Source organism: Diceros bicornis, chromosome 13 (assembly GCF_020826845.1).
Source record: "Diceros bicornis minor isolate mBicDic1 chromosome 13, mDicBic1.mat.cur, whole genome shotgun sequence".
NCBI classification, from domain to species: domain Eukaryota; kingdom Metazoa; phylum Chordata; class Mammalia; order Perissodactyla; family Rhinocerotidae; genus Diceros; species Diceros bicornis.
In genome coordinates, this window is record NC_080752.1 from 46,557,654 (window position 1) to 46,578,533 (window position 20,880).

Below are 20,880 nucleotides of genomic sequence, written 5' to 3' on the forward strand. Positions count from 1 at the left end.
TTGACTCCTCCTTTATCTAAAAACATCATCTGAGACACCCAGGCATGTTCAGGAGTCTGCCTGATTTCACTCCCCTGGCCACCGGGACACCTGCGCTCCTGGCAGGAAAAAAATAGGGCAAAGGTTCTGAAAAGCCATCACTAGGCTGCTCTCCTGATATTCAGGGCCCAAGCGGAGAGGGGGGTTTTTAGAACTGTGCTGGAAATGCCAGCTCTGGAGAGAACTGACAGCCAGTTTGATGGCTTCGGGAATTTTGGATAAGCATCTAGACTTCGTACATTTCTGAGCCTGCTCTGTGATCCCTTTGAAGTGTATCCAACTTGAATAAACTTTCCAGAAAGCAGGAGCCAGTAAAAAGGCTTTCTTTGGAAGTCCTCTGGATGTGCCCTATTGCTTTCTCACGGGGCAGCCAGGCCATCAGGACAAGAGATCTGAAAAGTAGAGAAAGAAGCAGCTTAAAATGAAATATTTCTATGATATTCAACTTGCTGTCTTTTTTTTCATAGTCTTTACATATGGAAAAGGAGACAGCAGGTAGATCGCCAAACTCCTTGTGGACTTTGAGGAGCATGAGCTTAGCTCTGATTGTGGCTTGCCATAACCCCTTGGCACCGATGCAGCCTGTCCTTGGAGGGCCAGGCTAAGATGTACAGAAAACTACACATGTTGGATCAACAAAGAATAACAAAAGATGCCGTTTGCAGTCCAGGAGAGCTGGTGACAGGGCCATGCATTGGTACAGACAGGAGGTTCCATCTCATTTCCCAGAGAAGCATTCCCTGGTTGCCTAGGCCAGGGGTTGGAGCCGAACTTTCCTCCTGTTGGCACAGGCTTTGTAATCACAGAATTACTAGAGCAGCAAGAAGAGACTGCATGCTGGGAGGTGCTGCCAGGCAGATGAACATACCTCAGCACTGAGAGCCATTTCCCAAGGTGCGACCTGGATTGGCTTTGGGTCACTTTAAGAAGCAAAGAGGGTGGGCAGAGGATGGGTGCGGTACCAAACACTGATTTCTTTAGGGAAACAACTAGGGAGGGGGTGTTATGAGCTGGAAGTGAGATCTTCAAACCTGCTTTTGGCCCATATGTGGGGAGAGGCTGAAGTGATGCCCCTTCTCTGACACTGTGCCATGAAGGACAGGACACAAGGTCCAGAGGACTAAAGGATGACTCCGAAGCATCTGGAGAGGGGAGCTGAGCTGGGGGCACCCTATACAGCAGCATCCCACAACTCCACTGGGTGACCACAGACAACGAGGGAAATGCCCTTTCTTGACCCAGGGACCAAATGACAAAAGGAAGATGACAGGGAGATGCAGCTGCAGCCTCAGACAAACCCCCTGGAAGTAGGATTACAGATAGTTTTGTTTATTTATTTATTGATAAAAAAATATTAATTGCAATTAAAAAAAAAACAAACATTCACAACCCATCACAGAGTCCTGTAAGGTTTAGCCATTTGTGCCCAGTGGAGTCCTTCATCTAACGGAGATGGTGATTTCAGCCAAAAGGCCCCTTCATGTTTTTCATGGGTGGGTACTGCTCCTCCATTGGCATGGCCCCAAAGCAGTCAGATGGGCTACAGTGGCCAGCCTTGCCTGGCTGGCCCATGGGGCCTGGGGGGCCAGGAATGCCAGGAATGCCTTGCTGGCCCATCGGTCCCGTTGCACCCATCTTGCCATACCCTGGAGGACCCTGAGGACCTAGGGAGGGAGGAGTCAGAAGAGGACAATCAGGAGACCCAGATCACAAGAAAGGAAGAAATAACGGTCACAGTAAAGAATACCTGACATTTGATGACTGTCTCTCAGGTTACAACATGTCTTCATGAAGACCTGATCTGATCCTTACATTAATTTGACAATAACAATACTACTGGCTAGTGTTACTGAGAGCCACCCTGTGCCAGGCACAAGGCAAGTGCTTTTTATGCATTATTCATTGACTCGTCACAACAATTATGTGGGAAAGGAACTAATCTCATTTTGGAGACGAGGACGTGGGCTCAGAGAGGTCGCACATGTGGTAAGCAGTGAAGCTGGGTCTTAGACCGAGGCCATCAGGCTTTGGTCATTCTCTTTTAGGCTACATAGCCTGGCTTAAGTGACCTTGTCAAGGTCATACAGCCAGTGAGATGCAGAGCAGGACCTGAACTCACATTCGCTGGCCCCACCACGTTCTGCTTTTGTCCACGGCGTCATGCTAGCCCAGTTTAGGACTTGAGGGCAGGCCCTGAGTCTTCCACTGGCCTGCCTCCCCACATGCCCTAGGAGAGTGTCTTGCACACAGCGGCATTACTATAAGTGTTGGTTGATAGGCCTGTAGTTATTTGAGGGTCTACACAACTAAGTTATTGAAGGAACATAAAGAAAGGAGGTCTCTGCTACTCTAGATTCATGGTCTCACATGTTGGCTTTTCCTACCTGGGGGACCGGGGAGACCATTTTCTCCTGCGATGCCAATACCAATGTCCCCCTTTTCACCTTTGGTACCGGGCAATCCTGAGACAAAAGAAATAAAATAAGAAGTCCTATCCTGGAGCAGAAAATGACAAGCCCAGTCAGATTATTTGAAACACACACATACACACAAATATCATATTCACAACAGACCTCATGCAATGCTCATGTTTGCCCCAAAGAGCTACCTCTCACTCCTGGCAAGCCCTGCCGTCCTTCTCTGCCAATCTGACCAGGGAGCCCAGGAGATCCTGGAGCGCCTGGCCGGCCCGGAGCACCGTCCTTCCCTGGGGGCCCTGGTCGTCCCGGAGCTGCCGCCATCTCCATGGGGAACTGCATCCTGGAGGTGTAGTAAGCCATCCTCTCTGTAAGAAAGGACAGGGACAAGTCACAGCGTGGCCCAGGGACTCAGAATGACTGTAGATGCTGCAGACAGGCCGCCAGCTTGAAGTCTGAAACAGCCTTTCTTCAGAGGGACATCAGAGCAAGGAACATGGGGGTTGATCTCCTAAGTGGTCTCATGTGTCCTCGCCTCCACATTGCTTTCCACAGTGATCTTTCTGAAGCACAGATCTGATTATGGCCTCTCTCTTCTCCAGCACCCTTCATTAGTTCACCACTGGCTTCAGAATAAAGACCAGACTCCTTGCTTGGCATTCAAGGTCTGCTCCCCAAGCAAGATGTCTAGCGCCTTCAGCACAGGGTCCCTGCTTCCCCCAGTCCCTAGCATATCACTGCTGGATGAACAAACGACAGGAAGAAAGCCTAAACTGAAACCACACCAGCCATCTTACGGCTGCTGCTCGCCCCTCGATTTAGAGCTCGCTCCATGCAGACTCATTTGATATCAATTTTCTTGTCTGTCTCCTTTGCTCCAGTGGGGGCTCTGGGAGGGCAGGAGGGAATCATTTCATTTCTGAAAGAGCAGGTGACAAGGAAGGTCTGAAGTATAACTGAACATATGCCTGTAAGTGAGGGGGCGGGTGAGGTGGGGGAGGATACTAAGCTTTAAGGAAAAGAAGGCCAGGGCGGGGCGCGGAAGCAGCTGGGCAGGGCAAGTGGCCCCCACTGCCACCCAGCCGGCTGCCAATTACCATCAAACATTTTAATGATCTCTTGTCTGATGAACCTCTTGATTTCATCATAATTCATCATGTCTCCCTGAGGAAAGAGAATAAAACCTGACTCAATTATACTTCCAAGCCTGGTGCTTTCCCCTGGGAATAGACTTTACGGAAATAAAGGATGGGGAGAGGGGTAAATGTCCCAGGAGCCTCCCACAGATACTTAAAGTCCTAACCCCCCTGAAATGGTACAAAAGATTTTGTGCATAAGTGCATTTTTCTGGAGAAAGGATCCCCAAGTCCCCCAACCTCCCATATACAATTAAGAACCACCCATATGGGGGTCATGCTCTTTCCCACAGAATGTCAGCAGGAGCTTCTAAAACGGTCTGTGCTGCACCCCTCATGCCTGCTCTGTGGGACTGTGCCCATGGCTGCCAGCCCCCACCCCTTACCATGGAGCCAGGCACCCCAGGCAATCCAGGGCTCCCCGCAGGCCCCGGAGATCCAGGGTGGCCTCTCTCTCCTGCAGGACCCGGGGGCCCCACAGGCCCCATGGAGCCACTCTTGCCGGGCCCACCAGGCATGCCAGCTCTTCCCTTCTCTCCGGCCTGGCCCTTCTCTCCTGAAGGTCCTGGATCACCCTACAAGGACAGGAAGTCACAGTCTAGCATTGCCAAGTACTGCCAAGTCTACCTCATGATGTCTCAGCAATCTGCCCCTTCCTCTCCGTTCCCCCACCACACCCCCAGCATTTCCCTTTGGACTACGGCGACAGCATCCTGACAGGATGCCCTGCCTCACTGCCCCCCAGAGCGGTCCTTCTAGAAGACAGCTCTCATGGTGTTACTCTCTGCTTAGAAATTCTGATGGTTCCCAAATGCCCTCAGGATAGAGACCTAATTCCTTGGCCAGGCATTCAAGACCATTCATGATGTGGTCCTGATCACATCTTCTCCAGCCTCAGCTCCCTGCAAGGAGGTCTCCAACCAGACCTCACTGGTTATAATTCTCTGATTCGGCCATGCTGTGTTAGGCCTCCCTGCCTGGAATGCCCTTCCCCTCCTCTCTACCCCGGACACTCCTCCTCCTCAGCTGAAACGTTCCTATTCTTTGTGCAGCCTCCCTGACTCCCTAGGCGGAGATGAGGGCTCCCTATCTCTGATCCCACAGTGCTATGTCTAACCTTCTTCTGGACTTGCCATGCTCTAGGGTAAATGTGACTGGACTAAGTAAGCACTGATTGTTCAGGGACCTCTGTTTACCCAAGGCTAGGACAGAGGGCCTGGAAATGGAAACAAGATCAGGCAGATGCTTGCATCAATGAATGAATGAATGAATAAGTCAATCAATCAATGAGTGAATGAACTGGAGATTTCCATTCTCCCAACCATAGCTAAGAACCCTGAAACAGCCCCATGTGAATTTTCAGAGATGAGATTACTCCACATTCTGCCCACTTTTTTCCCTGCCCAGTGGCCTTCTTTTGTCTCCCCTCCATGGCTAAAGTCATTGTTCGGAGCTGGGCTTAACCAACTCATGAGCTTCCCCTCTCAAACCCAGCCAGTGCCCACTCACCTTTGGACCAGGAGGTCCATAGAGTCCCTGTTTTCCAGGGGGTCCCTAGAGGAAGGCAAAAGTCAGAGGTCAAGTCTAGGCAGCATCTCTGAGCTGTCCTGGGGAAGTAGGTGCCAGTGAAAGGACCACCTTCCACAGCCCCAGGCCCCCAGGCTGTGTCCAGCTGGGCTCTGTGTGAGAAAGAGCGACAGCCTCCCTGCCAGCGGAGGGGTTGACAGCTGGAAGGGAGAATGATGTCCCTAGAGCATGGCCTTGTGTGATCATGTTGGTCAGGTCTCTTGTCACAGGCAAAAAGAAGTGAGAAGTCAGAATGAAAGGGCTAGTCTGTGGCATACTGGAGGGCCTGGCAAGAGCTGGTGCCAAGGAAACGTTTGTTTGGAATTTTTTATCATCATCATCATCATCATCGTCATCATCTCTTTCTCACCAGGTACATGGTAAAAAAAATTAGTGAAAAACGAGTCTCGCTCTCATCCCTGTCCGCTAGTCCCCAATTCCTCTCCCCAGGGACTAGTAATTTCCTGTACATCTGTCCAGAGCTAGTCTGTGCATACAGGGAACATTAGCTGAATGGACAAAGAGGGGTCAGGGCAAGGGAGGAGCAAAAAGAAGCATCCCCAAGTGGAAAAGGAGAAGCCCAGCACATCGGTACCTCTTTTCCAGCTGCACCATCCGCTCCAGGTTCACCCTGGGGAGTAGAGAGCAATGGAGATACGATGAATGCCAACCCAGCGTCATGTCAAGCACCTCACCTTGCCCACCAGGCATGCCCAGCCCCCTGTTCCACCAAGGAGCCACGATCCCCCACGCCAACACTCTGGGCACAAGCCATGGAAACTTAGGCCCCCATCCCTGACTCCGGCCTGGTCCCAGGGCCCCACACTGACAGCTCCTGGCCACCTCCCTGACTGAGCTCTACGAGGGAAGAGCAGACTGTGCCTGCCTTGCTCCTTGCTTGAGACCCCAGCATCTCACACACTCCCTAGCTCTGAGTGCATGTTAAATGTTTGCTGAATGAAGGCATGAACTGTGAACCTCTGAAGTCAATGAGGTCCCCAGATGGGCCAGGGCGAGCCTGAGCCTACTCCCTCCCCAGGACAGGAGAGGCTGCTCCTGGGCCCAGCCCACTTCTGGTGGGATGCCGGGCAAGAGGAATCTGGGACTGCAAGGCAACGGGCAGATTCATCCAGGGACCCTGGAGGCTCCTGAGCCCGTAGGCAGGGAAGGTAGAGGGTTGGAGGGACCTGCCTGCCCAGGTACCATGGCAGAAATCAGAGTGAATGAGAGGCGAGACTTAGCCTTCCTGGCAGATGGGCCCACCGCTCACCCCTGTACTGGCTGGAGTCATCCACCCCATTCCAGGCCACCAGCCCCAGGGTCATTCCTACTGCTTTCAGAACAAAGTCTGCTTTGGTGGAAAGCACCCTGAGCTGGGGTTTAGGAGACCTAGGTTCCTGCCTCAGCTGCCCAGCAGACTTTTCATCCCTGAGACCGGCAGTCAGCTTCACCTGATGTGGTTCACCTGTCTGGAACCTCTGACAGAGGCAGTACTGCAGACTGGCTAAGGACACGAGTTCTAGAATCAGCCAGGCTCTTCCACTCACTAGCTGTGTGACTCTGGGCCACCTACTTAACCTTACTGAGCTTTGGTTTCCTCTGTCAAATGGGGACAATCCAACCAACTAAATAGGGTCGTGGTATAGATTAAGTGACAAAATGTCAAGCACTTAGTGGACCATTCAGCACGTGGTCCGTGACCCATATATTATAGCTCTTAGCGTTCAACACTAGCTGAGACCAAGGAGCGGTTTCTGAGTTGCTGAGGGGGCTACGGCAACGGCACTGCAGTTATGGTTCCTGACATTTACAGAGTTTCTGTGGTCACCAACGAGCTCCCCTGGGGAGGGGGCGGGGCAGAACAGGGCCCGGTCTCGCCTGTCTGACATCTAGTGGAGGGCCCTGCATGAGGGGAGCTGGCACGTGGTCAGAGGCAGTGGCCTGGTGTACAGTTGGCACAGTGCTGGCTTACAGAGCTTGTCTTTTCTTCCAAATATGACGTGATCCTCAGGCACAAGCCCCATGCTACCATGTTCCACCCAACAGCCTCTCCTTCCCTGGAGACCCCACATGTGCAGTGCTGTGCTCCAAGCCAGCTGGCCCTGTACCCCAGGGCTGTGCCGTAAGATGTAGGGTCTTACCGGGGGGCCAGGGTGTCCAGGTGGGCCAGGCTGGCCTGGAAGGCCTAAAAGGCCCCTTTCTCCAGTGGCTCCTCGGTCTCCTTTGAGGCCCTAGAGAAAACGAAGGGGGATGGGGAGAGCGCAGGGGAGAGGGAAAAGTGAACCCACACACAGCCAGAGGCAGATAACCCATCGCATACCAGGGCCCATGGCCCCCACCCCCAGGCCCCACAGGAGGAGGTGGCGCTGCCTGAACTTGGGGCAGGGCCCCGGAATGGCCTCTAGTCCTCTCTGAAGGCCTTCACCATATGCTGGTTGTGGAGATCTCTGGAGGCAGAAGAGGCCGATGCCAGGGAAGCAGGAGGATGTTCTCCATCCCCCGGCTCCCTCTGAAAGGAGCCCACACAGAGCAGGGCCAACCTCCCGGGAGGGATGGATGAAGGGAGCATGTCACTTACCACTGCAGAGATCCCAGCTGGGCCTGGCTGGCCTGGAGGCCCCGGTGGCCCCTAAAGAGAGATGCAGTCAGTGGGATGGAAAGAGGCTCCGGTAATAAGGCCCCTGGGAGGCAGCGAGGGACCAACAGCAGGATCTAGCCCTAAACTTCGGCAGCTCCGTTCTCTTCCCTAAATCCTCCTTCTCTTCCGGTCTCGCAGTGGCACTTCTGCCAGAAGATCTGTGCCAGAGCTGAGGCCTGGCGTCCCTGAGTGCACAGGACCCTCATGCCTGCCACATGCCAAGTGGTACACCTGGGACTGTGCTGAGGGGATGGCCTGAGAGCTATAACCAGAGCCAAGTGCAGAGGCCAAAGGCCCACAGGAGTTAACTATGTGGGCTTGGGTTTCTTCTGAGGCCCCCCCTTCCTTCTGTTCTGTGGGAGGAGCAAAGATGGGGAGCTAGGGCTCTGCATGCAGCATGGGGAAAGGGCCGGGGGGCTCAGCACCAACCCCAGCGTCCACAGGATAAGCTTCCAGCTCCCAGCCGGTGCCCAGGCCTCCCTGGTCTCCCGTGGCTCCCCTACCGGAGGGCAATGAGACTAACACGCAGCAGTGCTCCCGCCCCACCTGGGCTGGGCTGTGTCTGAAAGCCCTCCCCTATCTCTTCACATCCGCCCCTCTGAGGCACAGCTCCAAAGTCACCTCCCTGGTCAGAGCCACACCTTCTCTGAACCCCAGGGCACATAGGTCTCTCTCAGAGCACTTTCCTCCACACTCCCAGATGGAAAGTTCCGGAGGCATGGACTCCGTTCTAGTCATCTCAAGTCTCCTGGGGCAGGAATGTCCAGCATGGGGACTGGCACAGAGCAGAGGGCTGGGCTGGACGGACAGAGGTGAGAAGAACCCTGCGCCGCCCTCATCCCCAGCCCCTCAATGAGCCTGCAGTGGGGACACAATTCAGAGTGTATGACTCCTTTCATCTGTAACACGAGGGGGGACTGGGCTAGACCTGGGGTCCCCAATTCAGGACCTCTGGACCCCCTGAGATCCATAAAAATAGTGAAGAGGGCCCAAGAGTTCCTTTTATTGGCCATGAACTATTTTTAACATTTCCAAAAGCCTCCTGGAAATTGTACAGCCAGTCACAACACGTCTGCAATAAAATGCCAGCGTATTCGCTTCTCTGGAACCCCACCAGCTCAGCGCATCACACTGATCAAAGGCACCCATGGCAGTTGTCTACGTTACTGATGAGGAAAGGAGACGGGAAATCCATTATTGCTGAAGAAATATCCTCTCCAAGGGACCTTATCTCAGTAAATACGCCACCCACTTACCCAGTTGCTCAAGCCAAATGCAGGAGTCACCCTTGATTCTTCTCTTTCTACACCTCCCGCCCCCTCTACCTCCAAACACATGCCGGGTGTGTCCACTGCTCCCCTGCTCCCCCACCACCATCCTCCACTGCTGCAAATGTCTCCTGGTCGATATCTCTGCTTCCATGTGCCCACCGTCCCCCCCTCCCGACCACGCCTCCAAGGTCCTCCACCATCTATCTGCATTACGTCCTCTCTAAGCTCAGCTTTCCCATTCCCACACTGACCTTGGGGTTCCCCAAACACACCAAGCCCCTCCCTGCCTCAGGCTCTTTGCATCAGCTGCCCCCCACCCCACCCCAGCTGGCTCCTTCTTATCATTCAGGCCTCAGCTCAAACGCCACGTCTCCAGTAAAGGTTCCTCTAAAGTCACCTCCCAGTCCCTCCCTGTGACATCACATCACTGCCTGATGCTTTCACATTAATTCTTTGTTTGTTGTGCCTGCATGGAAGCTCTGGGATCAGGGGCTTGTCTGTCTCACTCACTGCCATAGCCCAGTGCTTGGAACAGCGCCTGGCACAGAACAGGTGCCCCACAATTGTTGAATAACTGAATGATCTTTGTTTGATAAGTAAACTTGAATGTGCCCAGAATATAAGAAAATGGCGAAAAGCCTGGGAGCCACTGGATTGGGTGAGCCCAAAGCCCCTTATGGCTCCACGTGGCTGTGGCTGCTCCTGTGGCCAGTTCTTTCAGGTCATCACCAGCCTGTCCACCACCACCCAGGCCCAGTGGAATCCTAACTCTCACAGAGGCAGAGAAAAAAGCGGTTTAACTCACAACATGGCCAGGGGGGCCAGGTCGTCCCTGGGGTCCCATGGCACCAGGCTCACCCTGCAGGAGCCAGAAAAAGGAAGAAATGACACAGAACAGACTTACACAGACGGGCTGTTAGGTGGGAGAAGGCTGAGCAGGGCAGGGGGAACACCAATGGTCAGAGGAGCCCAGCTGAGCCCTGGCCTCCAGGCCTAAGCCTTCCAGGGCCTGGGGACCAGCCCCGCCCACGAGTCTTGGTGGAGAGAGAAAGCAGAGCCCCAAGCCTGAGCAGGCCAGGCCCTGCCCTTTCAGGTTAGTGACCCAATAGCCTGGAGGGAGGGGAACCAGTTACAACCCTTAACAGGAGGAAGAAGGTCAAGATGCGCAGGGTTGGGCAAAAGCTCCCCCGGAAGGCCAAGGAGAGGGCAGCCACTTTGCCAGTGAGCAGGAGGAAGTGGCTGCGTCCCAGACTCAGCAGAGCCCAAAGGCTGTCTACAGGCAACACGTGCAGACCCCAGGCCCTTACCTCCGCTCCCGGCCGGCCACTGCTGCCTGGGGGACCTGGCTTTCCACAGTCACCCTGCAAGAGAGAGAGGCAACCGGAGCTCCCCAGACCTCCACTTGGCTCCCGCACCCCAAGTTGACCCCACATCAGAGGGGTCCTGCCACCTGCCCCAGCTCTGGCCAGCAGCCCTCTGATGTCCCCAGGCTGGTAGACGGCGAAGCCCTGAGCCAGGCTACCCAGCACTGGTGGCCTCAGGAGGCTTGGAGGCTGAGATGGCATCTCAGCCAAGGGTCAGGTGGCACATCCACTCCAGGTAGGCTGCCACGTCTGCCTGGGGTCAGGCCTCAAGGAGCACCAAGAAAACCTGCTTAGCAGATGTCACCAGGCTCTTACCTTTGGCCCTGGAAGGCCGGGATGTCCTGTTTTTCCCTTGAAGCCCTGGAAGAGAAAGCAGGGAGCTGCCACATCCCTCGCCTCAACCAGAGTCCACTTCCCACTCCTCCTGCCTCAGGCGAAACAAGTCAAACCATCCAAAGTCACAGCATGGTCCACAGGGGACCTGGATTTGAGCTGCTCCACCCACCAGGGCAGAACCTGCACCTGCTCAGCTTTGGGACTGCCGAGCTCCCCGCTCCTTCCTGCAGTTCAACTTACCGGGGGGCCCATGAGTCCGGGCGGGCCAGCAGGACCAGGGTCCCCCTAGGGAGAGAGACCAGCGGCACTGAGACAGGAGCTTTGTCCAGCTTGTACCCGACTCATTCACCACTGTCTTCGCCTTTCTCCAGCCCCTCCCCCAGCCATCCCAGGATGGAGGGAATGTCACGTGGGGGCAGAGGGAAGACTCCCAGCTGGGCTCAGCCTGGCTGCCTGCGAGAACGCTGAGTGAATCCCAGGCCCTCTCCAAACCTCAGTTTTCCTTCTTTTGGGGACAGAAGGGGGTTGGCTTTGATGCTCTGCCCTTTGCCATGTTCCATCCCACTTAGATTCCCCAAGAAAATCAGACCCAAGGAGCCAGGGCCGCTCATGTCCTTCCATGTCTGCAGCCTGTTCTTCCTGACACCAGCCTAGTTTCTTTAGTTGCCTGAGTTTCTGGCTATAAATTTACTCCCTTCACTGTCGTGCATGGTGAGGCCCAGGTCATCCAACCTTGCTAAGGCTACCAGGACAACTGAGAAACCAAGGGGCTCTGGGGCCATCAAGGAGGTGGGATATGATCAGAGCCAGACTGAGGGAAGCCGTGGGCACTTGCTGACAGAGGTGGGGGGGTTCCCTTGACTTTGGAGAAGGAAGGAGAAGGAAGGGGATGCCCTCCCGGGCCCATCATCTCACCCTCAAGCCAGGTTTGCCGTCCTTCCCATCCAGACCATCCAGGCCAGCGGGGCCCTGAAAACGGGAAAAAGGCATTTGCGCAAGCCTGCGCTGGAGCCCTGGGGGGCCGGGGACCTGACCCAGCCCCTCCACCTTCTCTACCCCACACCCAACTCCCACCCCTAGCAAACACAGCCACAAGCACACCCACGCATGCACATACATGCACACACACACACCCCCCACACACCTGTCAGGCTAAGAGGGCACACACTCACCTGGATCCCAGGAGATCCTAGTGGCCCAGGGGGACCAGGCATGCCTGTTGGGCCTCGCATCCCTTCGCTGCCCTGGAAGTAAGCCCCCCAACAAAGTCAGCAGGGCCTTCCCCGCCCTTTAAGATGAGGCCCTGGGCCAGAGGTTCTGGTGACTATCAGAGGTCAGGACAGCTGGCTTCTAACCCCATCAGAAGCCTAACTGGATACATTCCACACACCACAGTTGAAGGCAACGCAACAGTCCACGTGTTCTGTGTGAATAAGGGGCTGTGGGAGTTCAGAGGAGGGAGCGGCTCACCGGGCCGGGGTCAGGGAAAGTGTCACAGAAAAAGAGTCACCAGATGCTGGACTCTGAAGGCTGTCTGGGATTTGGGCGGATGGAGGAGGAGAGAAGGGCACGCCAGAGGGAAGTCCAGAGAAGGATCAAGATTTGGCAGTGGTCACGTGCCTGGCCTAGCCAGGGTATGTGGGGAGCCCCTGTGATGGGCAGGGTGGGAGAGGAGGCCTGGTTGGGGTGGGCTCTGAACACCATGCTAGAGTTTATCAAACAGACCAGTGGTTTTCACACTGTACTTCTCAGAGCCCTTGAAGAGCCTCGGAGACGGGAGCATGAAGTGGGGCCCAGAGGGTGGGATTCCAGGACCCCTACCCTTTCCTTAGCCAGAACAGCTCCACTTGCATCTGTTTTATAGATCGAGGGTTTACATGAGCTTCTGTGTGATGAAAAGGCTCAGGGACTACAAAATAAAATCTGAAAACCGCTGCTACAGGCACTGGGGAGCCACTGATGGTTCAAAGCAAGGGAATGATGAGAACAGATGAGTGAATTAGAATGTCTACTAGAAAAGGGGGGAGGAGGCAGGCAGATTAGTGAGGAGGGCTGCCGCATTCCCCAGTGGGGAGACGGTGGCTGCCCTGGAGCAGTGGCTGTGGGGGTAGCCGAGGGGAAGGGTTCCAGCTAGAGACCCCACAGAGAGGGAAAGAGTCCTGGGTGGTATTGCAATGCAACCAGCTACCAGGAGGGGTCAGCACAGCCCCAGGAAATGTCAGCCCCACAGGGAGTGGGGATGGAGAACCACTGGCCAGAGGTTTGGGATTCTCTGCAACTACAGGCCCAAGGAGAACAGGCAGCACCGGGGTATAGAGCCAGCACAGAGGGTTCTGGCAGGGGCTGCCACCTGGCGTGCCCACCGAGAAGCGAAGAGAGGTGGCACCCACCACTGCCTCAACCATGGCTGATAGGCACTGGCTCTGGGAGGCAGCAAGGGCCCTGGGGGCTCTCCCAGGCAAAGCGGGAAGTCTCAGCTCTACTGCTAACTTGCTGTATGCCCCTGGGAGGCCCCTGACCTCTCTAGGCCTCAGTTTCCTCACCTAAACAGTGAGAAGTTAGACCATGATGATGCTTCTATAATCCCTTCCAGCTCTGAGAGGCTGTGCTGTGTGCATCCAGAGGAAAGAGGCACCCTCGAGGCTGTAGGCCTCCTGCCCCACCCTCTGGGCCATGATCTCCCCCTATCCCAAGCTCAGAAGTTAATCTTAGGGCCTCTTACACCACCTACCCATCATATTTGGGGGGCCCAGAGGTTGGGCTGAGACAAGCAGGGCAGAGCTAGTCTGCAAAGTTTATCAAGCCAAGACTGCTGCTCCTTCCCACCCTGTCACCAGGTCACAGGCCTTGCCTGCCCTCTCTGGGTCCTTGGGGACCACCTGAGCACAGCTGCCCGGGAGGCCCTTTCCTGTGTTGTCAAACGCCCAGAGCTCCTCCTGCCACAGGGCGTCCCGGCTTCCCAGTCTCCACGGGCTTCCCTCTGTCCCTCAGCTCCTCGCCCTCCCCTCAAGGAGATGAAGCTGGCCTGGGCTGGCCTGTCGCACTCTAGTCTCGCTACACCCCTCTGCCTCCTCCCCACCCACCTCTCCCAACAGGTGAGCCCCTCAGCTGCACAGAGGCCGGCGGGCATCCTGGGCCCAGCTGCCATCCCTAGGGGCCCACTGGTCCTCCCTGGCCCTGTTGCCCTACGGCAGTTGCTGGGCCCATCCTGGGGGTCTCTTTCCCCGCCCTTGATGTAACTGAGTCAGTGCCTGAATTTCCAAAGGCCTGATGCGGGGGGGTGGGCCAGGGGCATGGGACCTGCCTGGCTCAGGTCTGCGACTGTGGCCAACTTGGGGTCCTGCTCACCTTCTCCGCTTGGGGGCCGGGTGGCCCAGGTGCTCCAGCTTTGCCTGGGAATCCAGGGGGACCCTACATCAATAAAGGAGAAGGTGGGTATGAAAGGGGGGCTGGAGCGGGAGCTCCCCTTCCTTCTTCCTCCTGCTTTACTTGCTAATGGGATGCATTTTGACTTCCTAGAAACACCAGCCAGGAGCGTTAAGTCTGGCTGGCCTGCTGGGCTGGGGACCACCCAGGAGGCCCTGCTCTCCAGGTCCCGGCTCCTGGAATCAGGCCTGGCCACCCAGGGCGTTCCCCCCGTGCCTCTTGCCTCGCCTCCCCTCCCCAGGCCCCTCCTTGCCCAGCCTGGCCTGGTCAGGCCTGCCCCTCCCACAAGGGATCGCATCAGACAGAACTGGCTTTGTGTTCACTCACCGGAGGGCCTGGAAAGCCTGGCTGGCCTTGAAATCCCTAGGGGAAGAAGCAAGGGACAGTTTGCTGTGCTGCCCCCTCTCCTGCCTGGCTGCCCAAGTGGAAAGAGTAACAGGGTGAGGCTGAGGCCGCCTCAAGCCACGTGGCCTTGCCCTCCCCTCTGCCCAAGATGGCTGGCAGATGAGGCTCTAGGCATGAGGTGGAAGGTCACAGCTCAAGGATGGGTGGAGGCTGGGAGGCTAGAGCTGCCACCCCTCCACACAGGAGGGTGACCACCAAGGAGAGGACCCAGCCCCTTCCCTGCCTCCCCCCGGCCATCCACTGTGGTCAGGACGGCCAACCAGGTCTCTGTCGCCACTCACCTGGTCACCCTTCTCACCCGAGTTTCCTTGGGGTCCTCGTTCTCCTCGGGGACCCTGTCACCACAGAGAACAACGCAGCTGGAACCCAATCTTCCTGCCCTCAGACCCCAGGGCAGGACCAGGACCAGAGGTCCCAATGTCCACATCTCCCTGTCACTCCCTCACTCACCGCTGGGCCTGGGGGACCGGGGAGGCCTTCGGATCCTGGGGGACCCTGGGGACACAAAGGAGCAAAATCAGTCACTGACTGGGGGAGGCAGAAGATCAGGAGATGGGGCAGGGGAGGGGCACAGAGCAGAGGCAGGGGACATGGTGGGAGGCCCTCTAAGCCGGCAGGATTCCTCCCCCTACTCTGCTCAGGCCTCCCTTCTCTTGCTTGAACTACCGACGCAGCCCCTTAACTAGTCCTGCCACCTCCTGGCTCACTCCTCCAGCTGGCAACTGGCTGCCACCTTCTCTTCATCAACATAGCTCTGATTGTAACACTCTCTTGCTCCAGAAACTTCCACGGCTCCCCTGTGCCAATTGAATGAGGTGCACACTTTCCACCAATGCTGGGTTTTGAGGCATCCTATAATCTGGTACCAACCACCCTTCCCGCTTCACTTCCCTCTCCCTTTCTTATCTTCTGCCTTGCTTGGTCAGACTGCTATTCCCTGAACACACTCTATACATCCATACCCCTGGGCCTTTGCACAGCTGTCCCCTCTACTCAGAATGCCCACCATTCCCCCACCCTTTCTAGGTCTCTTGAAACCTTACCAAATCATTAGATGGCTCAAATCTGTTCCTGAGGTGCCCCCATGCATGGCTTCTCCCTCCCAGATTCCCCAGTACAGACAACCATGTGCCTCCCCAGCCCTATTCAGGTCTCAGCTCAAATGCCACCTCCTCAGAGAGGTCTCCTTGACCCCTGTAATAGTGTCCTGCACACCACTCCACTGCTCCAGCCTCTTATCCCACTGTATTTTCTCCATCGGTCTTATCTCTCACAATTTATATATATTTGTTTATTATCTGTAATCTGCCTCCCCCACTGGAATGTGAGCTCCATGAGGGCAAGGGGTACAAGAATGTTCTATTCACCACAGCATCCTCAGAACGGAGCTTGGCACCCAGCAGGCCCATGGGAGACATTTTTTATTGAAAAAATGCGCAACAGGGTTTGCTGCATCCCACCGGGGCCTCACTGACAGGTGTGAGGGGAAGGTAAGACTATAAGGTTTGGAAGGTTTGTCACAAAGGGACTTCAAGCGCAGGTTCCACCCTAACTCACTAATGAGCTGTGGAACCCTGGGTGAGCTTCAGTGTCCTCACCTGATAACAGCCCAGCTCCTGTGCTCAGCACACCTGGCACACCCCGGCTCTGCGAAGGCCAGCTCTGGCCTTGCTGGGCACAGGCCAGGGGCGATCTGGGTCTGGAGTCCCAGGCCCGGCTCTCGCGGGCCCGCCCCCGCCCACTTGCCTCCATGGGGGAAAAGGAGGAGATTCTGCTGCCTACTGACTCTCGGCCCCCCTTCCCCTTGGCACCCCCACCAGCCAGTCTCCACGAAACCCGCTGGGATTCTCCTCACAGCTTCCACCTCCACCGCAACCACCGCGCTGACTGCTCGAGACGCAGCTGGAGCAACTCAGGGGGCAGGGAAGCAGGGGTCATGTCTCTCCCTTCACAGGCTGCTGGGAAAATCTCCAGTCTGCGGGAGTGGAGGTGATGGGGCAGGGACCAGCTCCTTTGAAGCCCTTCCTCCCGCCCCCGTGCTGATGCGACTCACCGATTCTCCCTTCTCTCCTGGGGCCCCAACGTAGCCACGCTCCCCCTTGATGCCCTGACAAGCGAGCAAAGAGAGAGCAGAGTTGGCCCCGTGGCCCACCTGTCACAGCCTTAACGCGAGGGGTGGAGACTGCAGCCGCCACACACACACTGGCACTTAGAGGCAGATGGCGCCGAGGACGAGCGCTGGGGAGGAGAGAGCTGGGCTGCTCCCCACCCGCCACTGTGGCCCTCAGTGGAAAGCAGGGACACACTCACCCAGCAGGCTCCTGCAGGTGGTGGCGCCTCCACACTGTCCCCCTCCCAGCTCTCTCAGCCCCCACAGAGGCAGCTCTCAGTCCTTGCGGGGTCTGGGGCTCTCAGGGTGGTCTAAGAGTCTGGCCCTTGACGTGCAGTGACTGCAGTGGGTCCCCCAAAGCCACACTACCCAGGGAGCTTACAGCGGAGGCTCTGCATGGACAGCCTGGCAGAGGCACGGGCCGAAATGCTTGGAAAGAAGGGAGCCCGCTGAGGGATGTCCAAGCCTGGTCCTGTCCTGACCACCACCCCAAGGCTCTGGTACTTCCAGAGCCAAGGTCCCCTTACTCACAGGCAGTCCTGGGGGGCCCATGGCACCTGGGTAGCCAGGTTGCCCTGGAGGACCCTGAAAAGAAAGGTAGACATGATGGACCATCCCCCCCACATATCTGTTCCCCTCTCCCTGGGAAAGGATGGCCAAAGCCAGAAGGTCTGAAGCTGCCACTCAGCAGGCACCTGCCCGCCCATCCACCCCAGTAGAGTCACCACCTTTTCCTCCAAGGCCCAGTTTCCCTTAGTCATGACCACGACCACAGGCCTGGTGACAAGCACCAGCCTGACCAGAACCCTGTGAGCTGAGCCAGAGGAGAAGGTCCAGAGCAGGGGAGGCTGAGGACCAGGGAGGGGAGTGGAAGGGGCCTGCTGGATGCTGCAGGAAGAGGGAGGGAGGGAGAAAAGCCCCCAGGGACGCTGATGGAAGCTGGGGGACAGGGGTGTTTGCCCCATACAGGGAGTAGGGGCACATGGAGATCAGCCTCCTTTGATCCTGAGGAGGTGTGAAGACCCCCATACTGAGGGAATCAGGGCTGAGGGGCAGAGAGTTTCAAAAGAAGGAGTCCACTTCCCATCTTCTACTCGGCAGCCATCCCTGAGGGCCCAAACTCTGTCTCCCCAGGGCTCTGCATCCATCTCCATCCCCTGCCAGCCTCCTCTTACCGGTTCCCCTTTCTCTCCCGATGGGCCCCTGAGGCCTCGCTCTCCTTGAAGACCCTTGGAGAGAAAAATCATGAGAAACTGCCGGGGAAGGGCAGTCCTCACCCAGTCCCTGACTCCGTCCCCCTGCCCAGCAGCCCTCTGTTCCTGTTCCAGGCAAAGGTGGGGGTTGCTGGTGGCCCCCCTAGTGTCCCCAGCAAGGTGACCATAGAGGGTGTGCCCTAGAAGGGCAACTGTCAGAGATGTAAACTCGCACATATGGGTGCCTCTCAGAAGCAGAGCCCCCAAGACAGGGACCTACAGAGATATGCCCTCCAGGTGGAAGACTCTCAGAGGGTATTCCTCAGGCAGGTGACTGTCATTGGTGTGCCCAACTGGTAACTGTCTGGGGTGCACCTTTAGGAGGGTGACACAGGTGTGCTCCCCGAGGGACAACTGTCAGGAGAGGTATCCCTAGAGTGATGCTTCTCACCAGAATGTATCACTGGATACCCAACACTTACCTGTCCAAGCCCCTCCCCCTCCCAGCCAAAAATCACCTTCTTTCAGGGAGGCTGGGGAGAGACATGGGAAGGCTCCCTCCAGAGCAGTCCCTGTCACGTTTTAGGGTGGAAAGCAATATCAATTTCAATCAAAGCCAGAGCCCCCACCCCTCACTCCTCACCCTGGCCTTTGTAGATTCACCACGCCATTGAGGGGCCGTGTCTGCCCCTTCTCCCTCGTGCCCTCAAGAGACGGCGCCCAAACCTTTCCATAACACAAGACAGATGGCTAGACGGACAGATGGCCCCTTCACCCAAGCAAGCAGAAACAGACAAGGTCCGGCCAGGATGAGGACGTGGGGACAGATGGGGCTGTGACAAGGAGGGGCCCTGCTCCCTGAGCCTCCATCACCAGGCCTGGGAGGAGAGGAGCCAGGCCCCAGGAACACGAAATCTGACAAACAGGAGGTTAGTTTCCGTGACCCAGGAGGGAGCAACAGTGAGGATGGCGATGATTGAAACACACTGTGATGATGATGAAGGCAGAGCAATTAACGACACCTGGCAGAAGGAGCAGGCTAAGATGCGGGGCACAGAGGGCCAAGGCCCCACGACACCCAGAAACCCAACTGGCTGGCATCACATGCCCAGCCTTGGAGCAGACTGGGACTGGAGCCAAGGAAGAGGAAAGGAAGAGGAGGAAGCTGAGAGTTTCCTCTAGGACGATGGGAAGGGTGCGAGCATGGCCGCCTCCCAATTCCTGGGGTGCCTCTGGACAGCCCTGCCAAGCAGCAGGGCAGCAAACCTGTGCCAGCCTGCAATGTGAAGCCCTAAAGCTTTAGCATCTCTGCTGGGCTCTGTGCCAGGTGCCTGGCAGGGTCCCAAGAACTACTTTCAGCAAATCTTCAGTCAACACCAAAGGTGGGAGAAGCAGGAGGCAGAAGGGAGAAGGGAGGGATAAAGAGACCCCTAGAGGCACCAGCTTAAAATAAGAAGGTAAAATAGCCCTGGAGGACTTAGTGGGGGTGACGTGCGATTGTGGGAGAGAAAAAGGAAACGGAAGTGGGGAGAAGAGAGAAGATGAGAGAAAGAAAGCAGGAGAAGAGGGAGATGGGAAAATGGAAAGAAGTCAGAGACTGGGAGGATGTCCAAGCTGCTGGGACTTCAGGGAACCTGTGTCGTTAGCTACGGTGCCTGCAGGGGGACAATGACAAACACGGAGGAGGGAGGCGAGGGCACAACTGGGAGGGAGACAAGCAAAAGCCACAGAGACCTGGCTGGCGGGGGGAGGGGAGGTCGAGCAGTGCTAGGTTCTTACAGGCAATCCGGGGGAGCCAACAGCACCAGGAAAACCTGGGGGGCCCTGGTGGGAGAAACAGGCAGGTCACATCTCACAAGCACGGTCACCCTGGGGCACAGTCTGGGGCTGGGGGGTCGTGGGAGAGGAGATCATGGGAATGTTTTCAAGGCAGCTGGAAAAAGAGATTCATTGCAAATCTTGGCCCAGAAGATGTCTGCTCCTCCCCTTGGTTCCAGGAAGAATGGCTCTGCCATCAGCAGAGATGCGAAACAGTCAAACAGCCCTTCCCGAGTCTTCCCCAGTCTAACTGAATGCCCTTGCTGGAGGGGAAGCTCTTTGTGCCTGTTACCTGACCTCCATATGCCCCCAGGTGGGTGGCTCCCTGGTTCTAAGATGGCTCCCACCAGCCATTTTTTCCTCCAAAGAAAGCATGTTCGGTTCTTCCCGTCTTTTCTAGTCACTTCTACTTTCCTGCCATATCAACACCACAGAGGACTCCAGGGTAGACGTCCCTGGTCTGGCCTTTGTAGGCTTGTCCTAGAGATGGTACTACAGAGCAATGGAGGGCAGCTCCACCTTAGCTCCTGGCTCCTGTAGGGACTGGTGTCACAGGGGCAGGGAGAGATCTGGCCAGGCTGCCACACGCCTCCCTGGCTGCCAGGACCATGAGCCAGAAGCCTAGGCCCCCTGCCCAGGGCAGCCCGGGCCCACCGTGCAAAACCCAGCAAGGATGTGGATGGGGAAATAAGGATGCGTCCCTAAGCAGCATCACAGACAGAGCGATGGGGAGCAGGCCAGTTCCAGGGGATTCGGTGGTGGGAGTCCACAGTCCCCGCAGATGCTCTGACGAGGGAAAAGAGAGGGCAGTGGAAGTTCCCTCTTTCTGCCCTGCCCAGCTTCCTGGAGACAAGGCAGCAGACTGATGTCTGAGCATTATGATGCCTTTGCAAGCTTCTCAAGTGGACCAGGAAACCAAAGATACTTACAATAGGGCCTGGAGGACCCGGGGAGCCCCTCATGCCAGGTGGACCCTGCAAAAGAAGCCAAGAGAATGGATGAAGAGGCTCCGGCCCCAGAGAGCCCCAGGGTCTAGCAGCCTTCCTCCCGGCTCACCGCAGCCAGAGTCAACAGAGGGCGGCTGATGTCAAGCAGGCGTGATGTGAAAGCTCACGTTAAACCTTTATTCAGTTCATTTGATCACCAAGCAAACATTTAGTG

The 20,880-nt window shown here is 56.4% G+C and overlaps 1 protein-coding gene across 3 annotated transcripts in view; it reads right to left on the minus strand.

Annotated features, from left to right (window-relative positions):
- Positions 1–1,353: 1,353 nt before the first annotated feature.
- The window catches only part of COL16A1 (collagen type XVI alpha 1 chain), a 50,303-nt gene continuing 30,776 nt past the window's right edge, over positions 1,354–20,880 (minus strand). For 2 of the 3 annotated variants that reach the window (XM_058553505.1, XM_058553503.1), the window contains 24 exons: positions 20,649–20,693; positions 19,681–19,725; positions 17,884–17,937; positions 17,240–17,293; positions 16,652–16,705; positions 15,049–15,093; positions 14,880–14,933; positions 14,521–14,556; positions 14,116–14,178; positions 11,940–12,011; positions 11,683–11,736; positions 11,008–11,052; positions 10,747–10,791; positions 10,375–10,428; positions 9,873–9,926; positions 7,737–7,787; positions 7,300–7,389; positions 5,754–5,789; positions 5,102–5,146; positions 3,979–4,167; positions 3,554–3,620; positions 2,648–2,824; positions 2,424–2,501; positions 1,354–1,703 (listed from right to left, as the gene is read on the minus strand). In XM_058553505.1, the coding sequence (XP_058409488.1) occupies positions 1,501–1,703; positions 2,424–2,501; positions 2,648–2,824; positions 3,554–3,620; positions 3,979–4,167; positions 5,102–5,146; positions 5,754–5,789; positions 7,300–7,389; positions 7,737–7,787; positions 9,873–9,926; positions 10,375–10,428; positions 10,747–10,791; positions 11,008–11,052; positions 11,683–11,736; positions 11,940–12,011; positions 14,116–14,178; positions 14,521–14,556; positions 14,880–14,933; positions 15,049–15,093; positions 16,652–16,705; positions 17,240–17,293; positions 17,884–17,937; positions 19,681–19,725; positions 20,649–20,693 (1,710 nt within the window). In that variant the 3' untranslated portion in view covers positions 1,354–1,500. The remainder of the gene's footprint in view (positions 1,704–2,423; positions 2,502–2,647; positions 2,825–3,553; positions 3,621–3,978; positions 4,168–5,101; positions 5,147–5,753; positions 5,790–7,299; positions 7,390–7,736; positions 7,788–9,872; positions 9,927–10,374; positions 10,429–10,746; positions 10,792–11,007; positions 11,053–11,682; positions 11,737–11,939; positions 12,012–14,115; positions 14,179–14,520; positions 14,557–14,879; positions 14,934–15,048; positions 15,094–16,651; positions 16,706–17,239; positions 17,294–17,883; positions 17,938–19,680; positions 19,726–20,648; positions 20,694–20,880) is intronic. The other variant, XM_058553504.1, reaches the window with a different exon arrangement.